Genomic DNA, 19,565 nt, shown 5'->3' on the forward strand with positions numbered 1-19,565 from the left:
CAATTTTTAAACTTCAATAACATGAAGTGGTTACTTTTTCTCATAATTTAGGTGGAAAACAATAATAATTAAGATTTCTGGTGGGGTTGAAGCTCATCTAGGTGTTACTATGTTACTCTTTATGTTAAAAGAAGAAAATATTAAGTTTTATATTATTAGGAGTCAATTAAGGGTGGGTGGGGTTTTTCTTTTTTGGTTCCTACCATTATTGTTTGATAGTCATATTGGAGTCTAATTAAATCTGGATTCGCATCAGGAAGTCCCACATTGGGGGTAAAACACCCCCTAACAAAGACGACTATGTAGCTAGCTAGGGAGACTCAAACTGAAAACTCTAATTAAGGATGAATGTGTACTTACTACTTCACCACAGCCCTTGTTAGTGGGGTTTCCTTTATTTGAGAAATATAGATATAAAGGAAAGAAAAAAGGGAGGTTTCAGAAGTTTTCCTTTTCTTGTTTGGTTTGCTAAAGTGAAAAAAGCAAAGCAACTAATGTAGAAGAAAGTAAATGTTGGGTCTACTTTAGCTAAATGAGAAGAAAAATAACTTCCTTTCACACTCCACTTCATATATATTGTTGTTATAACAATTTGTATTCTCAAAACTCACATCACATAAAGGCTCGTAAGGATTGTGGTGGAGTGGTAAGTACTTCTTCATCCTTAATCAAGAGGTTTCGGGTTCAAGCCCCCTTGGGTATGGAGTCGCCTTTCTTAGGAAGCCTTTACCCTCAATCTAGAATTTCTCGGTGCGAATCCGAATTTAGTCGGGCTCTAATGTGGGTACCGAACACCGAGTGGGAAACCAAAAAAAATAAAATAGAGAAAGTAGTATACCTATCAATTATCATCAGATATTTTTCTATTATTAATAATGCTCAAACTCTAAACCTCTAATGGTAGATGTCTCTCATTAGAAACAGTGTTACCTAAAGTGTAGAAGAATTTCATTTGATCTCTTTATTAAAAATCACATTATATTATACAAAAAATTGAAGTTAAATCTTGAAAATAGTCGATTCTGATCTTCTATAAAATGATAATGTGCGTTGGCTGCCCCCTTCCCCTCAACTATTCTAATTAATAATTTGTTGTGTGAATAAATTGAAGTCTTAGGGTGTTAGGTTACAATAAGTCACTAGAAAGTTTTAGATTTCGCCTTGATTAATTGATGACCAGTTATTATATAAGTGTTGATTTAATTAACCGTTGAGCAAGGGACTCGACTTTTGAACCATTTGTGAAATGTTCCATATGGCTCTTCCTATGAATTCGTTTTATGTATATTCAATTTTTCTTTTTCAAGTGAAATAAATATATATAACAGATGTTGAATCTTCGTGATGAAAATATTTTGCCTTTGCCATTGACCATGTTGAACTCTATTTTCCTTTCTTTCCCGACAAAGTGTGAGTTCAAATATGAAATTGATGTTACCTTTGGAAGAAAAATGACTCAAAGTATCATGCATATATTTTAGAGGAACCTAATTACAAATTAAAGTCAGATAAATACTGCCAAAGATAATACTAATAATGTATACGACGTACTATATACTTTATAATTTAGTTTAATTTACTCGGCCTTTTTTGCGTGCTTATTGCACATACAAATATAGTCCACACGTGTCCTAAATTTGAATTTTGAGAAATAGTAAGAGCATCTTTCTTGAACGTAAATGGATGACTTTTGATAATAAATTTGGACTCTTTGGTTATAGATCCAATGCAAATGTTTATTTTTTATTTAATAAGTACTAAAAAGAATCATGCTCCTTTAATTTATGTTTCACGCTTTTATAGTTACAAATGAATAAAATTCAACCATTTCAAATAGTGTAAAGGCAATTTTATTCTTTTGAAAAATATTTCATTATCATGTTGATCAAAATTACAAATCGATTTATTTTTATCGGGTGGGAGGGTCAATGTGAGAAGCGAGAGATGGTTCAAGAATGTGAAGAGGAGATGTATCATGTATGGATATCTTATTGCAAAGGCGTGAGAGGTTGAGTATGAATGATTTAAGGAGAGGTAGAGATAGACGTAAGGGGTATTCAATAGAGAAGATTAGATAGGACATGACAAATATAGCTTACTACGTGAGACAATATACGATTGAAACACATGTTAACAGTGGCGGATCTATGCAGAGGTTTGGGGGTGCCACGCCACCCCCGAACTTCGACGGAAACTCTATATACGTAGGTATATATATATAATATTTATATAAATATAAAGCGTGCCACCCACAGAACAAAACTGTCTTGTGGTGCCATGGTAGGAGGGCAACTTTAGATGGCTGATGTTGCGGGTTCGAATCCCATTTGTACCTATTTTTTTGAGAATTTTGATGCAGACGTTTTTTAAGAGAAAAAAAAAAGGCTCCAAGCACGTTTTTTTAAGGAAAAATAGCTGGCACAATTTTTATTTTTATTTATTTATAATTGTTATTGACTTAAATTAAATTAATTACATTATTACTCCTTTGACTTTTCTTTTATTTGATTAAATACTCAATAAAAGTGTAATATCTTATTATTTACATTTTATTGATTGATTTATGATATATATCGAAAAGACAAATAATTTAATCAAATATAAAATTAATTTAATCGATAAGTCTATTTGGCACCCACGAACTCTAAATCCTGGATCCGTCACTGCATGTTAAGATTGAGGACTATGGGATAGTAATAGTACAATGTAGCCGAAATGCTTTATTGACCATTGAACAAAGATAGGAAGGCATCTATTCGATCAGCAGTTTATGAACAAATCGAAAAGTGTAACCATTTTCAAAATTATAACAGCAAAAATTTGTAAAAAAATTCAAAGGCAGAAAGAACTTATTTTTGTGTGTTGTTTTTTAGTATCCTATGCACAATTTTATAATGGCATATATATATTCTAACTAGTCTTCCAATATTTATCTGTTAACTACCTAACATTGGATACCGACTACTATATAATTAAATTTAATATATTATGCAGAAGGTATAAAAAAGTATTACATAAATAGATTATTTATAAATTAATTCCAAATACAAGGAAAGAAGAAATGTCACAGTATCTCATTATTTTTATGTTACTATTAGGATTCTTGAAGAAAAAATTAAGGAGATGAAATAAAAAATATTTTAAACTTATAATGGGGACAGGAAAAATTATAATCTTTCAATCATTTCTTTAACATCTCCACATTTTAATTTTTGTAGTCCAATTTTTGAAGTCAAAAAGATTGAGGAATTATGTTTGACAATGGCATAATGACTTTGACTTTTGGGGAAAAACATTCTTTAGTTAGTGCTCTCTTCATTTTATCACATCTTTTTTCTCGTGTTGATTTGTCCTTAAGCAAACAATAATTAATAATGTGAGTAGCATTTTCTTTTCGAAGGACCTAATTAATTTAATTACTTAAAAAATATTCTTACTTATTGTCTATCAATTATTCAAAAAAAAAAAACTATGCTCAAGTGATTTTCTAAGAACAATTTTGGTGAAAAAATTGAAGTTATGAAACACACTACTATATATTAATTGTGCAAAATGTGTTTATGTCTTAGTATATAATCTCTATGCGTTTATGTCTTAGTATATAATCTCTCTTCTTTACTGATGCAAGCATGTTTTTGACTAAATTGTTTATATAAAATAAGTTCTACCCATTTAAATATGCATCTCAGGCCTCACCCACCATACCAAATCTTCATATTTACACTTTAATAGTACAGTTTTTTTAGTTTTTTCAATCAAATGGTGTCATTATAATGTTTAACATGAATAACTAACTAATCGTGGGTCATCCAGCGTAAGCTTTGACATTTTAAATAAGGGAAGATTTAAGATGTGGATGCATGGAAGAGATAAAGTAATAATTAAGGAAATAAAAGTATGGTCTAGTTCGAATAACTAAAATTTTTAGATGAGATGATTACACGTACACTTCAATGTATGATATCTAACCAAACTCCAAAATTTGAGTATTACCACCATTCATTATATAATTTTTCTCTTTTTTACGTAATTGATCCATGAAAAAGAAGCAAATCGCACATAAGGGGCATGTTCAAGAAAGACCTAACAAAATAAATAAAAATTTGCTCTCTTTAACAATATTACATCATTAATAATTTCAAGTCATGAGCTAGAATTTGAGCATGCATATAATATAATGTTGTCCCACATCATTTATATACGAGATAAACAATTGAACAATTTGTATCTCATGAACTAATTTTTGAGATTGATCGAGTTAGATTAATAATAAACTATCTATATGTAGCCTTTTGCCTATCCACTTATATTTCAAGCTAACCACCTTCAATTAATATATTTTTTCTATAGAAATAATTAAGAATGAAATAATTTTATAGGGACCAAAAAATGTGGAACCAAGTTCTTTTGAGTCCATGAGGGGTCCGTAGTACTCTTTCTTGTAAGTATTTTTGTAACAAAAGCAAACAAAAAGATGATTTTATTGTCAGCACTCTAAGAAAGTAAACAATTGGTGTTGATAATGTTCGATCTAAATTTATTTGAAAACATTAGGAGAAGGGGGGGACAACTATTTGCTTTTTTGTTTCTTAGGTTGTCTACATTTTGTATGCAAAATTATTACCATAGTAAGCCTCATGTACTCATTTTGTTTACAACAATAACAAGTGATGATTTTTATAGTCTACACTTTATCAAAGTCACTTAGCATGTTCACAAAAATTTAGTACTTTTGATGAGACCATAAGTTGCATTTTATTTTATTTTTGGTTGGGGTGGGGCGGAGGGTGATGGGATTCGATCTTTCACCATAATAAGGGACAAAGGATGCTCAACTAATTGAGCAACCCTCATACTCCGTAAAGCTATGTTGTCGTAGTACTTTATATGGAGAAAATAATTAATTTCACTTGAATTACTTAATTAACGATTTCTTCAGGTCTAACCTAAAAAACAAGAATAAAAAAAGAACATGTAACTTGCATGCATTTTATTACCTTCCCTTTTCAAATAGTTATATCGACAATCTTGTCTATAATAATCATCTTTTATAACAACATTTCATTACGTGAACCAATTTTTCGTGTTCTGCTACAATCATACGTTCTCTATAAAACAACATTTTATTTTAGCTACAAATTATCCGACTTAACTACCACACCCCCACGCACCCACACACACTTCCTAATTCATTGGCAAATCAAATAGTGAACAAAATACAGATTTTGGGCTAACATCTTGGTGCTTGAGGCTTAGCTTGTTTAGCCTGGCCCAGATTCAGCCCCAGGCCCATTTATGAATGCTGCTAGGCCCACCATTTCATTCATGTTCCATTTCCATAAACAAAATATGGAAACTTAGATAAATGTACCTTCGGCTATCTAGTTTATCAATATGACTAAAGTATACACTATCTATACACTTCATGAGTTGTATATGTTGTGTATAAGTATGTATATTATATAGTATGTGTATATTTAGTATAAAGTATACATTATTTGTACTAGACTTTGGGCTGTAATTTTCCCAAGAAAATATTTAGAGTACAAAAATTACATGTATAGCAAATTAAACATCTCTAAATTATTGGTAAACACTAGACCCCTTTTCTATTAGTATAGAGCTAGCTAAATAATATGAAGTACCTAAGAACCTATATTTATGAGTATACAAAGATAAAAAAATAAATTTACACTGATTTATAGTTATGACTATTTGTAACAGACTTAAACATTGATTTTTTTCCTTCTGTTCAACTGTTCCTTCAACTGCCTAATCTTGGTATCAACTCTAGCAGAAAATCCAACTTTAGTCTTTTCCTTGGATTTCTGTTGCTCCTTCAACCACATCGGTCCATCGATGATATCCATTCTAAAATGTTCCATTTCTTGGATCAAATGATCATCCATAGGCAAGAATGATCTTTGAATAACAATGTGAATGAAGTATGGAAGTAGTGAAGCTACAACAGCTAGCAATGTAACAATCCAAAATATTGCTGCAGGTCCTATGGCTTCTGTTAAGAGGTGAAATCCTGTTTTTGAGTAGTCTGGTGGGATCATTCCATACAAGAACAAGAATATGTACCAGCAAATAATGCTACCCCATATGAGTAAATGGCTTATCCAAGTGAAATGGTTTATTATTAGCGCGATTTGGCAGTTCACTGTCCAGATTATGCAAGTGTACGTAATTGCACCAATGTGTCCAATGTCTGCCACTTCTCCCCCTTGTGTGAAAGCCGCTGGGGAAAGTGCACTTATGCTGATTGTAAAGATTACTAGTGATGTAAATGACGCGTTTAGTATCCATCCGATGATTCGTTTCCAGCTGAAGCAGATATTCTTTGGTCCTTGCTGATAAAGGGTTGGAAACTTCTCCAATGAAAAACATCAAAAAAGTGATTAGATTTTTGATGAAAAGCCATTGTAAGGAATTATAGTCCCTACATTATATGCAGCCTAAGTAGTACAAAAAAAACAAACACATCATGTTACATATGAAGCCTAACAATGCACAATGGTAAACAATTAGGAGGGGTCTAGGGGTGGATTAGTGTAAGTTCTTAATTTTTACCTTAAGACAGACTTCATATGAAACATCCTGTTCTAGCACACCCAAGGAGATTACAGGCAAAGATGTCAAAAAGACGTTGAAAATGACAATGTACCAATCATCAAATAGAACTTGCCCTGAGGAAGTGGTGAGGATGTCATAGAAGAACAACGTGAGGCCAAAAGCGACGTTCTTGTAGACAAAATATAGAATCTGCAGCATCAAAATGAAGAACAAAATTGTTATTAGTGCACTGAGATTTAAGGATGGAGAAAATTTTCAGTCTTGGGAGTAAAAGAAGGATTTTTCACTCACAAGCTTGGAGATCCTCTTATAACACCAGTGACCGTGGACTATAAGTAGGCGCTCCAGGAAACGAAATTGAGGCATTGAAAAGTCACTTGCCATAACAGCCTGTAAATCTCAGTAATCAACATTAGAAGTTATTTTGAAGATTGGGCTTCAATAGCTGTAGAATTTACCAAAACGAGAAGCCAATCACAAATTTAAGGATAGAAAGCATTTACCTGCATTCCTTCCATGCCACTGATTCCAACACCAATATCTGCTTCTTGAATCATACCTACATCATTTGCGCCATCGCCTATAGCTAAAGTTGTCTTGCCAGTATGTTGCTTAACTAATCTTGTGATCTAGAAATTCCAGCCAGAAATTTACTCATATAAACTTGTGTAGTGAAATATGAATATGAAATTGTATCTAGAATTTTTTTTGACAAAGATTAAGTTCTTAGGAATTTGAAAGATCATTTTGTTTATCTGATTTTAAGCAGATGAAAAAGGATTTTCTTTAAATGTGAAACAACATTAGACCATCCTAAGCATAAAAAATGATGACATACCAGAGCTTTTTGTTTGGGAGAAACTCTACAGCATATGACAGAATCACATCTAACGGCTAGTCTTAGAAGCTGGTCCTTTATGTCATTGCTCAAGGCAATTTCAAGAGCTCTTCCATCCACTATCAACGCGAAAGGTCGGTCCTTTGTGTCTTCTTTAATGACCATTTGATTGTATCTTTCAATCTGACCCAATATATCTTCTCTCATGACCTGAAAAACTAGACAAAAAGTTGACTACCTTAATTCCAATTCTATTTTACTCCACATCATTCTTTTATCTATTTGAAGCAAATGATATTTGTTTTCACCTTCATGAGATTTTTTGACTCAGCCTCTTTGCTTAGAGTCAAATGAACTTGCTTCATGTCCTGCCGAAGTAAACTGCAAGCATATCTGCAAGATTTGAGAGGAAGTAAATTTAGCTATAGAATGACCTTTCTTTGTGCTTCATTTAGATTCTTTGAATAATAGATAATATTTCAAAAGCTGCATACTTTTGCTATCTCAAGAAGAAAGTAAGTTCTCACCCAATGTTAACTGCTGTTTCTGTCTTATCTCCAGTTAGCAGCCAGATCTTCAATCCAGCTTGTGCTAGTTTATCTATGCACTCTGGTACCTGAAAGAAGTCGAGCAGAATCGTTTCCATCCTTTAAAATAAGTGTCTTTTTTCTTTTTAATGCATCATATTAGAGTTATAATTTGGTCAACACCTCCTCCTCGCCCCCCTCCGTGTCACACTAGCTTTCTCATCTTACCTTTTGCCTACATAGCTTTGATAGGAGGCGGAGAAAGATGTTGGTGAAAAATAGAGCTTTTTGACTTTTTCCTCTAGACATCATATGATGCTATATTAACCTATTTGTCCAAAATTCTGGACTCTGGCGGGAGAAAGGACAAAGTGCACATTGGTGTTGCTTATCAAGAAAACACCAAGATGCGAAACTAGCTCAGTAAGTTGCTGTGGAAGATTAATAAAAGAACAGAAAACTTACCCCTTTTTGTAGCTTATCTTCTATTGCTACTGCACCTAGCAGGATCAAATCTTTCTCAATCATTTCAGAGACATTTTCTAGTAGGTCCTCTCTTTCTGGACCTATAGTAGCTTTGGCTTGTGTAAATTGTGAGTTCCACTTCTCATACTCATCTGGCTTTATTTTCTTGTATGCAAAAAGCATGGTTCTCAATCCATCTTCTGCATAGTTTGAGAGATGCGCAGTTGTCGCTTGCTGGTATGTCCTACCATTTTCTGCAAGTCTATCAAGAATAACACTGCAGAACAACAGAGAGACTTAGAAACATACTAGAAAATCTAAATCACTAAACAGTTGAAGTAATGCAAGTAATTTCATCTTACTTGTCAGCCCCTTTGCAAAGGAGAAAGATGTCTCCATTTTCATTTCTCACTATCACAGACATCCTCTTTCTAGAGCTGTTGAATTCTAAAAGATTCAGAAGCTTGTATTCCCTATATGCAATAGCAAAATGACCTAAGTAATGAGAAGAAATGGAGAATTGAAAGAAAAGAAGATGAAAATGAATTAAATTAGTTGAAAGTCACCTTTTAACATCCATTCCGGAAGAAGGGTCAAGTTCTTCAACAACCATCACAGACTGAGTTCTATGACAGAACTTGAAACCAAACTCTTGTGCAGCTATCAGAAAGGATACTTCCTCCGGTGACTCTGCCTCATATTTCATTCTATCACTTTTCTCATTTTCAATAGGAATACCGGTGTGACATAGAGCCATTACGCGAAAGAACATCATCATATCTGATACATTAGATCGATTAATCCACATTTTGTCCATTAGTCTATCATCCCTAAAGTTAAATCCCTTAATAGCCATGTCTCTTCTTGTAATAGAATTTCTTGGAGTTGTTGTATTTGGTGTCTCCATTCCTTTATCTAAACCAAGGGCCATCTTCTCTGTTGTTGTATCAGCCATTGAGAACTCAAACATCTCTAGGCTTCGACCAGCGGGATCATATCCACCTAGACTGAACCGATATCTCTCCACCTCAATGTTCATTCTCCTTGATGCTGCAAGATCAATTTCTGTGATTTCACCCCCATATGAAATCCCTTCAATTGAACATTTCCTAAATTCCATTTGGTTACAAGTCAATGTGCCTGTTTTGTCAGTCAGAATCATTTCCACCTGTCCAAGCTCCTCATTTAAATTCGAAGTCCTTGCCTCAACTGATTTATCTGTTACATCATCATACATCTTCTGGTCCTTATTGATGAGCATAGCTTGTAAAACTTTAACAACTTCAATCGAAACATATAAGGAAATTGGTATCAAGTAGCCATACAACACTAAAGCCCTTATGAATTGCAACAACCATGATAAAACCGGCATTGATGGATTAAAAGATGAATCAGTACCATTTTTCACGTCAAGGTAATACCACTTAACAGCATAAGATCTCGTGAGTACAGCTGAACCGATAGAAGATACCAGCGATATCAAAATGAGCATGACAAAAAGGACATAAATTACATAATCCATCTTCCTTTCTACTCGACTACGCTTAGATGGTGACCTTGTGGAGTTCCTCACAGCCTTTGTATCCGGTCCACTAAACACCACAACTCCATAGATATAATCAGTGTTTCGGAGCTTTGAATCCCTTAGAAGAATTTGAGTTGGACACAAAGGATGAGATTCATTTTCCAACTCCAAATTTCCTACAAATGTATAAAGGTTTGGATTTGGATCCTCACAACGAACCGTGGCTAAAAAATTGCTGAACTGTTCATCCCCATCTAGACCAAGTGTGACTTCCAAACTTCTCTTAACTTTCAGATTAGTCTCACCATCTAGATTCATAGTCTCAACATAACAAAGACCATCTTCATAGCTTGATGAAAGCAACAAAAGATCACTTGGAAAATACTCATTCTTGTTAACTTTAATCACATCTCCCACATATACATCTTTCCAAGCTTTCTCTACAAATTCACCATTTCCTATATGAACCTTAACTTTCCTTGCATTCACCTTCAAGTCCTACAATACCAAAACAAAAACAAAAATGTTAAGGTAAAAACAGAACACTCTGTATGACACTATGATGTTTTCAATCAAAACATTTTAAGTACCTGCAAGAATCTATTCCAATCCTCCATAGCCTCCTTGAGCATACTAATCCCAACGACGAAAACAAGTGGTGAAATAACACTAACAGGAGTAAATGGAGCTAAGGAAGTGACAGATAGCACAGCAGCTAACAAGAAATATAGATTGGCAACACGACGAAACTGCTCGAAAAGTGCTATAGGAAAGAAGGTGACAATGTTGTATTTTGTTGTGGATACATAGTTGTTAGGATACTTGTAATGTTTGTGCTTGTGAAAATGTGACTCATTGCAAAAAACTACCCTTGAATAACCTGGCTGACCAATGAAACTTTGAGGTGATGGTGCACCAGCAACAAAAGAAAAAGAAGTAGGATCACCTTCATTAGTTTGAGGATTCAAACATGAGAATGTATACAGTTTGCTCCATTTTAGTTTCTGTTTCTTTCTTCCTGTTTCCATTTCAGGGAAATGGAGAAAAAAAAATGTATGTCTACTCCAATGTTTGATATTCAACTAATAACAACACATATACTTGAACTAAAAAAATTATAAGAAAATTGCCTTCTTGATCCTTGAAATATACCCTTAATTACAACTTTAGTCCTCCATAAAAAAAAAATTACAGTTAACCATTTGATGTTCTAATGCAACTAATTTTCACTAGCTTTTTCTAAATTTGTCTCAGCTGACATCTATGTCCTTCAACTTTTGGTGTACATAACTTGGACACACGTGTTAACTTGTTCAACTCTATACAAGTTGAATGGCATAATGTCAAATAAAACCAAGTTAAGAGCACTTTTATGTATTATGTTCTTATTTTTCAAGTAATCAATCTTAGTTGGATAGATTGTGTTTATCTTGATGTGATCTAATAGTGTAAAAATAATCAATTAGCAAAAAGGTTGTTTTAAAATTTAGGTATAATCCGTTTTGGCACGATGCTCCAAGGACTATATTTGACGATTACTACAAAGTGCAGGACATGAAACAAAAAAAATATTATTTATTATTAAGTTTTATTATCTATCTTTATTTAGATTGTTTTTATTTTGTAGACGGCAATCTCAAGAAAGGAAGTTTCTTTTAACTTGTCTATTGCTTAAGGTATTATGCAAAAGACCACGTTGTTGCTTCAGCATTAACCGGCATCTCACTTAGGAAAAGACAATTTGCATATGCCAAATATTCACCAAAATTATATTACTACCTCTTTATACTATACTCGTTTTTTTTCCAACCTGTTTCCGGTAATTATATTAGAGTCAGATTATTCTGAATTTGTGCGTTGGGCCCTATTCGGGATGAGTCGCTCTTTATCAAAGACTTTTTTATATCCAAGGCTCGAAGTTAAAATCTCTGATTAAGAAAGAAACAACTTCATTTACTGTACCATATTCTTTGATGGTGTAAATAATATACTTGGGATCAAGCAGAAGCAGGCCTTTTAAATAAACTACAATTTCCACTGTATATGCTGCTTTGGACTCTGGTTGATATTTCCTAAGCAAATTTTCTTCTTTTTATATTATTATTACTATGTGTTCTGTTTTAATGCTAATCTTACAAGGAATGCAGATTCCCAATTGAGGATTAAATTCTGTTGATATATTTCCTTCCGTTCAATAATAATTGTCCATTATACTAAAAAGAAAAATCCTTTTGGCCAGAAAATTTGGTTAGAATGATATTTTATCTATGTTATTTTATTTTTTAAAACATTTTTACCCTAGGCTCAAAAATACCCCTAAATTATCTGAAATGGCTCACATTTACACTTAAACTATATTTCAGCTCAAAATTACCCTTCCCATCATACTATTGGTTCATACCTACCCTTCTAATTAATAGAAGTATGTTAAGTGTCACATGGACGCCACATAAGCGTTAAACATTTCCCACTTCCACGTAAACTAATAAGATCCCTAATATCTAATTTTCCCCTCATTTCTCCATTGATATGGTTGAAACGATTTCACCCACCTCCAACGAGCATGTTCCCTCCATTCAGCAGAGCAACATTGAGCCTTTATGTAGCTTCACTCACCATCTTAGCCGGTCAGTAGGAGTTGTTCCGTTGACAGTTGAAGTAACTAAACAAGAGCTAAGTCATGTTTCTAAAGTCACTTAACATACTTCTGTTAATTAGAAGGGTAGGTATGATCCAATAGTATGATGGGAAGGGTAATTTTGAGCTGAAATATAGTTTAAGTGTAAATGTGAGTTATTTCGAATAATTTAGGGGTATTTTTGAGTCTTTTCCGTTTTAACTTTAATATATTTTAATTAAAAAATGAAAAAAAGATCAGCTTATTTTAAAATAAAAAAGATATTATAATTTTTTAAAAATTCTGGCCAAATTTTCTTTACTCATACTAAAAATAATTGTCCAACAATACATGTCTAATTTAGAAAATCAAGAGGTAATTTATCTTTTGTGTCTATTTTATCTTTGATATTAAATATACTATTTATCATCTAACATATTTTTCAAAACATTGAATTTAATAAAGTCAAATGATAATATAATAATATTACCCTTATTATTTATTAAGTATTTCTTAAAGAGGGTGTCAAGTCAATAGTGCACAACTATTGTTGGACAGAGGGAGTAATATTTTGATGCTTCATTTTGCTGGTCCATTTTAGTAAATCAAGATTAAAAATAATAATTCATACTATACTTAATATTAAACAACTATATAAAATAGTAGTAGTACTCACATTTAGAGTTTTAACACTTAATTTAGTAAAATGCACCTTCAATTACAGTTTTTTAAAGAAATAATATCAAATTAATAAGAGTCAAGTAATATGAAACATAAAAAGTACTTCCACGATTTTACCATTAGTGAAATGCTAAAAATGTTTTGGTCCAAAATAAATGAATTTATGGCACTTTGTCTATATTCCTAAATGAATGATTTTTTCACAAGTTCATATATGTATTGTTTTCCAAATTACCCTTCTTTTTAATAGATTTTTCAACTATCTTTAGTTTTAAAGGTTTCGAAAGAAACAAAAGAATAATATTGACAAATTAGTCTTTGATAATTGTGTTCAACTAACTTTTTTATATGATGTGTCACACCTTCAAAAATTTATTTATTTTGAAATGAAGGAAGTAACATGTAAATGGAACAAGACATTTTGCTGCAGATCAAATAAATACATTCTCTTCCTAATTATGACTTGAGTTTTAAGATGAAATAGTCACATAAATTAAAATATTCAATTTGGATCGATAAAGTATTAACTTCAAATGATAGTTTATTAAGAGAGATTTCAGCTCAAAAAATTGTAGATACCTAATTACAATATTCAAGAAGTGAAGAAGAGGAAAAAATGAACTAGATAATACTAGAGAAGTTGGACGATGATAAGAAGAAAATGCTCAAATGATAAAAAGATGGAATAAAATTGTATATACAAATTAATTATTTGGATATCCAAATTCAAACAGTCACTTGTGTCATTCCAGAATTCACGGATCTACAAATTAAACAAATGATTAGCCTTTTAATCTCAACTGTCAAAGTGTCAAATGTCAATGCATATGGATTTGAGAAGTGGATGAACCCTTTAATTAAATAAGATTAATACTTCTTGGTTTGATAAGTCAAGAAAACATTTAATTCAGTGAACTCTAATATATGTAAACATGTATACTTCCAAGTTTATTGAGAGAAAAAAAACAGCTATTAATTCTTATCATTGATTTGTTCTGAATTAATAGTTCATGCATACTCAATAAATTTTCAAGACAAATACAAAGTTTGAATTAAAGATAATGATTTTAACCGAACACTCTCCTTCATCTCGACTCTTATCATTCACAAGCAAGCAATAGGGTTAGGGAAAGATTGTGTGGAGTATCAACAAAGTCATGAATTTCACCAAGAGTGTATAAAATTTAAGTATATACCTATAAAAGGATATTTTAACTTAAATACATAATATTATTTTCTATATAGATGATATATTTTTCCGATGAAGGATATTCAATTGACCATCCTTTAGATTTTTTTTAAACAAACTAAGTTAACAGAACATACAATTCCTTTTCTTTAAAAAAAAAAAAAAATTATTCGAAGTTTGACACTCACTATGGGGCTTGACTATTCTAGAATTAGTACGAGCGAAAAGTCTCACTTGAGAGTAAAACTATGTTTACTAAAGATAATTTTATTCTCAAAGCTTGAATATTGATCGAAATCCATCTTGATTGGGCTTACAAAAATCGCAGGACTTCTGTTGTTTGTATATAGAGCCCAAATAGTCCAACAACACGAGAAGCCCAATATTCATGAGAAAAATCACCCCATATACACATTTAAGAGTAAATATTACGGGTTTTAAACCTATTTTTAAAAATTTCTTGCTTATAACAGATTATTTACGGGCTATGACATATCAGTTAAATTTTATTTTATTTTAAAATTAAATTAAATTTTATTTTAAAATTAAATTATATTTATTTAATAAATTATTAATCTATTTATAGTTTTTATTATTAATTAATAATAGATCATTAATTTTATTTTACTTCTTTTTTTAAAAACTAAAATTTTCAGTTACCCAATTTTAGGGATTTCCTTTCCTTGTTTACCGTTATCATCCCCAATCATTGATCACACCACCATCCCACACGTTTTTTCACTCCCACGCGACTCAACCCACAACCCACTATCAAACTTTCTCCATTCTTTCTCATCTAGTCCAACATCAAAATTGATTACCCAGTCTGCTGGGGCAAGTCTAATGTTAAATGACATTATATGTTGGAAGGAATTTCCTTTCAAATTCATGATGGATTTCTTATTTCTCATGTTCTCTTACAGATTAAAGAAGATCTTGAACTAGTATCTCAACAAGCCTATTCCAGTGAAAAGGCTCCTCTTTCATCATATCCTCGGACTACAACAGACTGGGATTTCTTGAGCAATCCTCAGAGGAAGGGGAAAAACTTGTAGAAATCCCTCCAGAGTCTGATTCCAACTCAGATTCGAATTTTGTTGGTAACAGCATGTCAATAACATTATGTATTATCTGCGAAAGAAGGCTAATTACTCTTCAAGTCCATTATCATACAACACTGTTGATTGTTGGTTTATGTCGTGGGTCAATAACATTGAGAAACAATGGAAAGAGTCAAATTGCGGCATGAGATCCATCTCCCCCAACCACAATGTTGGACAGTGCATTAGAGGCTTCAAATTGCTTGCCAACATTCCATGGGACACTGTTGACGATGTAATTATTCCTGTCAATATTAGTGACAAATTTCACTGGTTAAGAATTACATATTATTTTTTTTAACTTTTGGATAATTTTTTTCTGTTTAACTTTTGGATAAATTTTTTTTTTGTTTAAGTATTGATGATATATACTACAATATGTTATCAAAATAGTTGATTGCACCTTTTGATTCTCTTTTGAATGTTCTAAAAATTGTAACACTGTGTTGTTAATTGTACACATGGTGACTGACATGGACTAACCTATTATGTTTGGATATTATAAGTTCAGGACAAAAACATTATACAAACTTCATACAGTTCTGATACACTATTTTTTAAAATAGCACTGTGTTTTTAATTGGTATAACGAATGGATGAAACGTGTATGAAATACATTTTATATGCATATGTCTATGACTTCAATATTAAATATTGGATATTTGTATTTAGTCATGGTATAATTTTTTATAGTTGTATTTTGTCTTATTTTCGTTTGAATTAAATATGATTTATATATGTCCGACTACAACTTAAATTAGTCACTAATATATACAATATCTTTAATATGGAACAAATTTTATCATTAACGATATGCAAGTTGTGTCATTAATGAATGAATAGTGTATAAATAATAAATACTACATCTAACAATAAATTTGTATCAGTATGCATTCTATATGATTATTGAATGAATAGTGTAGGAGTGTGTTTCTATATGATTACTCATTAGTTGACACGTGTATGAAATCTATTACTATGACTTTAATATTAAATGTTTGGACATTATATTTAATCGTGGTATGATTTTTATATACAAATGTTATGAATTGTGTTTTCACATTTGTCTTATTTTCTCATGAATTAAATATGATTAATATATGTATGACCAACCCTTAAACTAGTGTTGGAATGAATTACATAATTAACTTTTTATAATTATTACTAATATATACAATATACTTAATCTGGAACAATTTTTAGTAACAAATGTATGAATTTTGTGGACTTAATGAGGACTTAATGAATGAATCGTGTATAAATTGAAACACAATATCAAGCACTAGATTTATAACAATATGCATTATGTATGATAACTGAATGAACAGTGTATAAATAATAACCAGTACGCTAAACACAAAATTATTATGTTTTATATCAAACCAAAACATTAATATAACCAACAAATAAAAATAAAAATTATATATAGTCTTAACAAATGAACATTCATTATTTTTGCATAGGATAATTTGAATATGTTTTCCTGTTATGTCCAACTTGACGACATCTACTACAGGTAACTTTTGACCTTTTGAATTTCACATCAGCAAACCCCCTCCATTTGAAAATCGACATAATTCCCTATTTCATTAAAAAAAATATAAAGTAGTCTCACATTATAAACAAACAATTCGAAATACAAATATCATTCAGACAGACAGAACATTACAAAACAATTTTTATATTCAATCAAAAAACATTTCATACAAATATCATTCAAATATTACATTCCAAACACTTTCATACTATTTTAATACAAATTTCATATAACAAATATGTGCATTTTTTTTACGAAAATACTTCATTAATGTCACACAAATTTATACAAAAATGTCAACAATAAAATTTCAAAATTAATACAACCTTAAAACACTTAACATACAATTTGTCAAAATTTCAAATAACTTTTTTTTCAGATTACTGGACACGCTTTCATACAAATTTCATACTTTCTTAATATACATTTCATACAACAATAATCATACATTACAAATATCTATATCTTATCGTACCAAATAATTCATTTCAAACTCACTAATTACTTTAGAAATGACAACATCTAATATAACACACTAAAATTTATAATTTAATACCAACTTAAAACACTTGTTATACAATTCGTCAAAAATCCAAATAACTTTTTTTACATCTTACGAAACACATTTTCTTACGAATTTCTTTCCAATAATTCTATTAAATTCATTCATAAATATACAATTACTTTATACTTTAAGAAAAAAAAATACAAAAAACAATCACAAAAACAGAAAATCACTAATATTATACATTTCACAACAGTTAATACATATTATGAACAAAACGTATTGTTTATATAAAAAAATATATCACATTCAATATAGTGACGATGTACAAAAACAAAATTACAAAATATGATTTATAGTTTCATTATTTTTTTCATTTCACTGAAATCCAAATAGTAAACAATTAAAAATACTAACCTGAAGGATCCCATCTTCCGCCATGTTTAATTAATATTGATATGTAGTTGTCCATCACAAAAAAAAATAGGATTTTTCAAACAAAAAAAAACTTCAATTAGTCGCCAGTGACAAAATTTCTGGAAGAAAATTGAAGAGAGAGAAACGTGGAAGAAAAATGGATAAAATCAAATTTTTGAATTAATTTAACAAATTAGAGTGAATTAAGGAAACTGAATATTCTTAATTAGTTTAAGATTCCTTAATTCATGCTAATTAATAATTATCTTAAATTAATTCAAATTTAATTGACACCCCTATTTCTGTTTTTTTTTTTCATTTTTTCCTTATTAATTATATATTATTAATTAATAATAAAAAAATCATAAATAGATTAATCATTTATTAAATAAATGGAAATTGATTTTTAAAATCAGATTTTTGAATTAATTTTAACAAATTAGAGTGAATTAAGGAAACTGAATATTCTTAATTAGTTTGGATCCCTTATTTCATGCTAATCATTAATTATCTACAATAAATTCAAATTAAATTACAGCCCACAATTTCAGTTTTTTACTTTATTATTTCTAATTCCGTTTTTTTTAAAATTTTCTATTATCTTTTTATTTATTTTTTAAGTTTTTTCCAATTAATAAAAACATTTTTTTTTAACTTGTTATAACCTGAAGTTTTTAATGTTATAGCTTGAAAGTCTAAATCTACTGTTATAACTTGAAAATAGTACTATAATATATGTCATATATGAAATTTACAAAGGCCTAAATTACATAGAGGATGCTTATGACAACAATTTTGCTTGTTGGACACTTGATGCCTAAGCAAACACAATATAATTAACAACCACATCAACAATATATTCAATAAAACTCTACGAGTGACATATATGCAAATTTTATTACTATCTCATAAAGATAAAGAGGTTGTTTTCGAACACATTATAGTTACGCGAACAAATAAAATCAAACTAGATTTAGGCAAATTTTATTTATTAGTACAATTTCTTGATACATGGTTCAATCTTAACAATTTATTATCTTTTCCATTTCAATTTATGTGTTTAGTTTGGATTGATACAAGATTCAAGAAATAAAAAAGACTTTTATATTTATAGTCTTAAACTAAAGAGGGGTATAATATACTAAAATGCCTCCAAACCTTATAGTTTTAAATATATCATGCAAGGTATTAAATTTAAAAGTTAATAAAAATAAAAATTAACATTCTTTTTTAAACAGATTAAAAAGGAAAGCTAGACACATAAATTAAAATTGATAGAGTAAAGATTTAATGTGAGAGATTACACATATCAATTCATTGAAGGTTAAATATGCATAACTAAATTTTTAAGGGGTCGTTTGGTATACGAGATGAGACTAAAAAAAAAATCTCATGAGATTATTTTATCTTACTTTTACAGTGAGATACAACAATTTCAAAATTAGCTAAGGAATAAAGCTAATCTCAAATTTTATCACGAAATTATAAAGGATTAAAAATATAGTTTATTGCTATTTGAGGGACTAAAAATGCTAATTTCCCAAAAGAAAAAGGAGGAAAAAAATCTACTTGAACTATTGAGTTA

General features: G+C 30.5%; 1 protein-coding gene across 1 annotated transcript; it reads right to left on the reverse strand.

Moving 5' to 3' along the window:
* Positions 1-5,712: 5,712 nt before the first annotated feature.
* On the reverse strand, positions 5,713-10,980 carry LOC125836510 (probable phospholipid-transporting ATPase 4). The gene is made up of 11 exons (XM_049515678.1): positions 10,525-10,980; positions 8,976-10,432; positions 8,772-8,882; positions 8,410-8,686; positions 7,945-8,033; positions 7,726-7,810; positions 7,418-7,627; positions 7,083-7,208; positions 6,871-6,969; positions 6,577-6,768; positions 5,713-6,374 (listed from the first exon to the last, which is right to left on the reverse strand). The coding sequence occupies exons 1-11, from the start codon at positions 10,960-10,962 to the stop codon at positions 5,727-5,729; spliced, it is 3,732 nt and encodes a 1,243-aa protein (XP_049371635.1). The 5' UTR covers positions 10,963-10,980; the 3' UTR covers positions 5,713-5,726.
* Positions 10,981-19,565: the final 8,585 nt, after the last annotated feature.

Source organism: Solanum verrucosum, unplaced genomic scaffold (assembly GCF_900185275.1).
Source record: "Solanum verrucosum unplaced genomic scaffold, falcon-dt-bn FXZP01000278.1, whole genome shotgun sequence".
Lineage (NCBI taxonomy): Eukaryota > Viridiplantae > Streptophyta > Magnoliopsida > Solanales > Solanaceae > Solanum > Solanum verrucosum.

Bases quoted from the DNA above. Each gene is read 5' to 3' on its own strand.
- LOC125836510 (XM_049515678.1), bottom strand. From the start codon at position 10,962: ATGGAAACAGGAAGAAAGAAACAGAAACTAAAATGGAGCAAACTGTAT. The intron at 7,811-7,944 runs GTGAGAACTTAC...CAAATCTTGCAG, and splicing joins GAAACAGCAGTTAACATTGG to ATATGCTTGCAGTTTACTTC. The intron at 6,970-7,082 runs GTAAATGCTTTC...TGAGATTTACAG, and splicing joins GTGGCATGGAAGGAATGCAG to GCTGTTATGGCAAGTGACTT.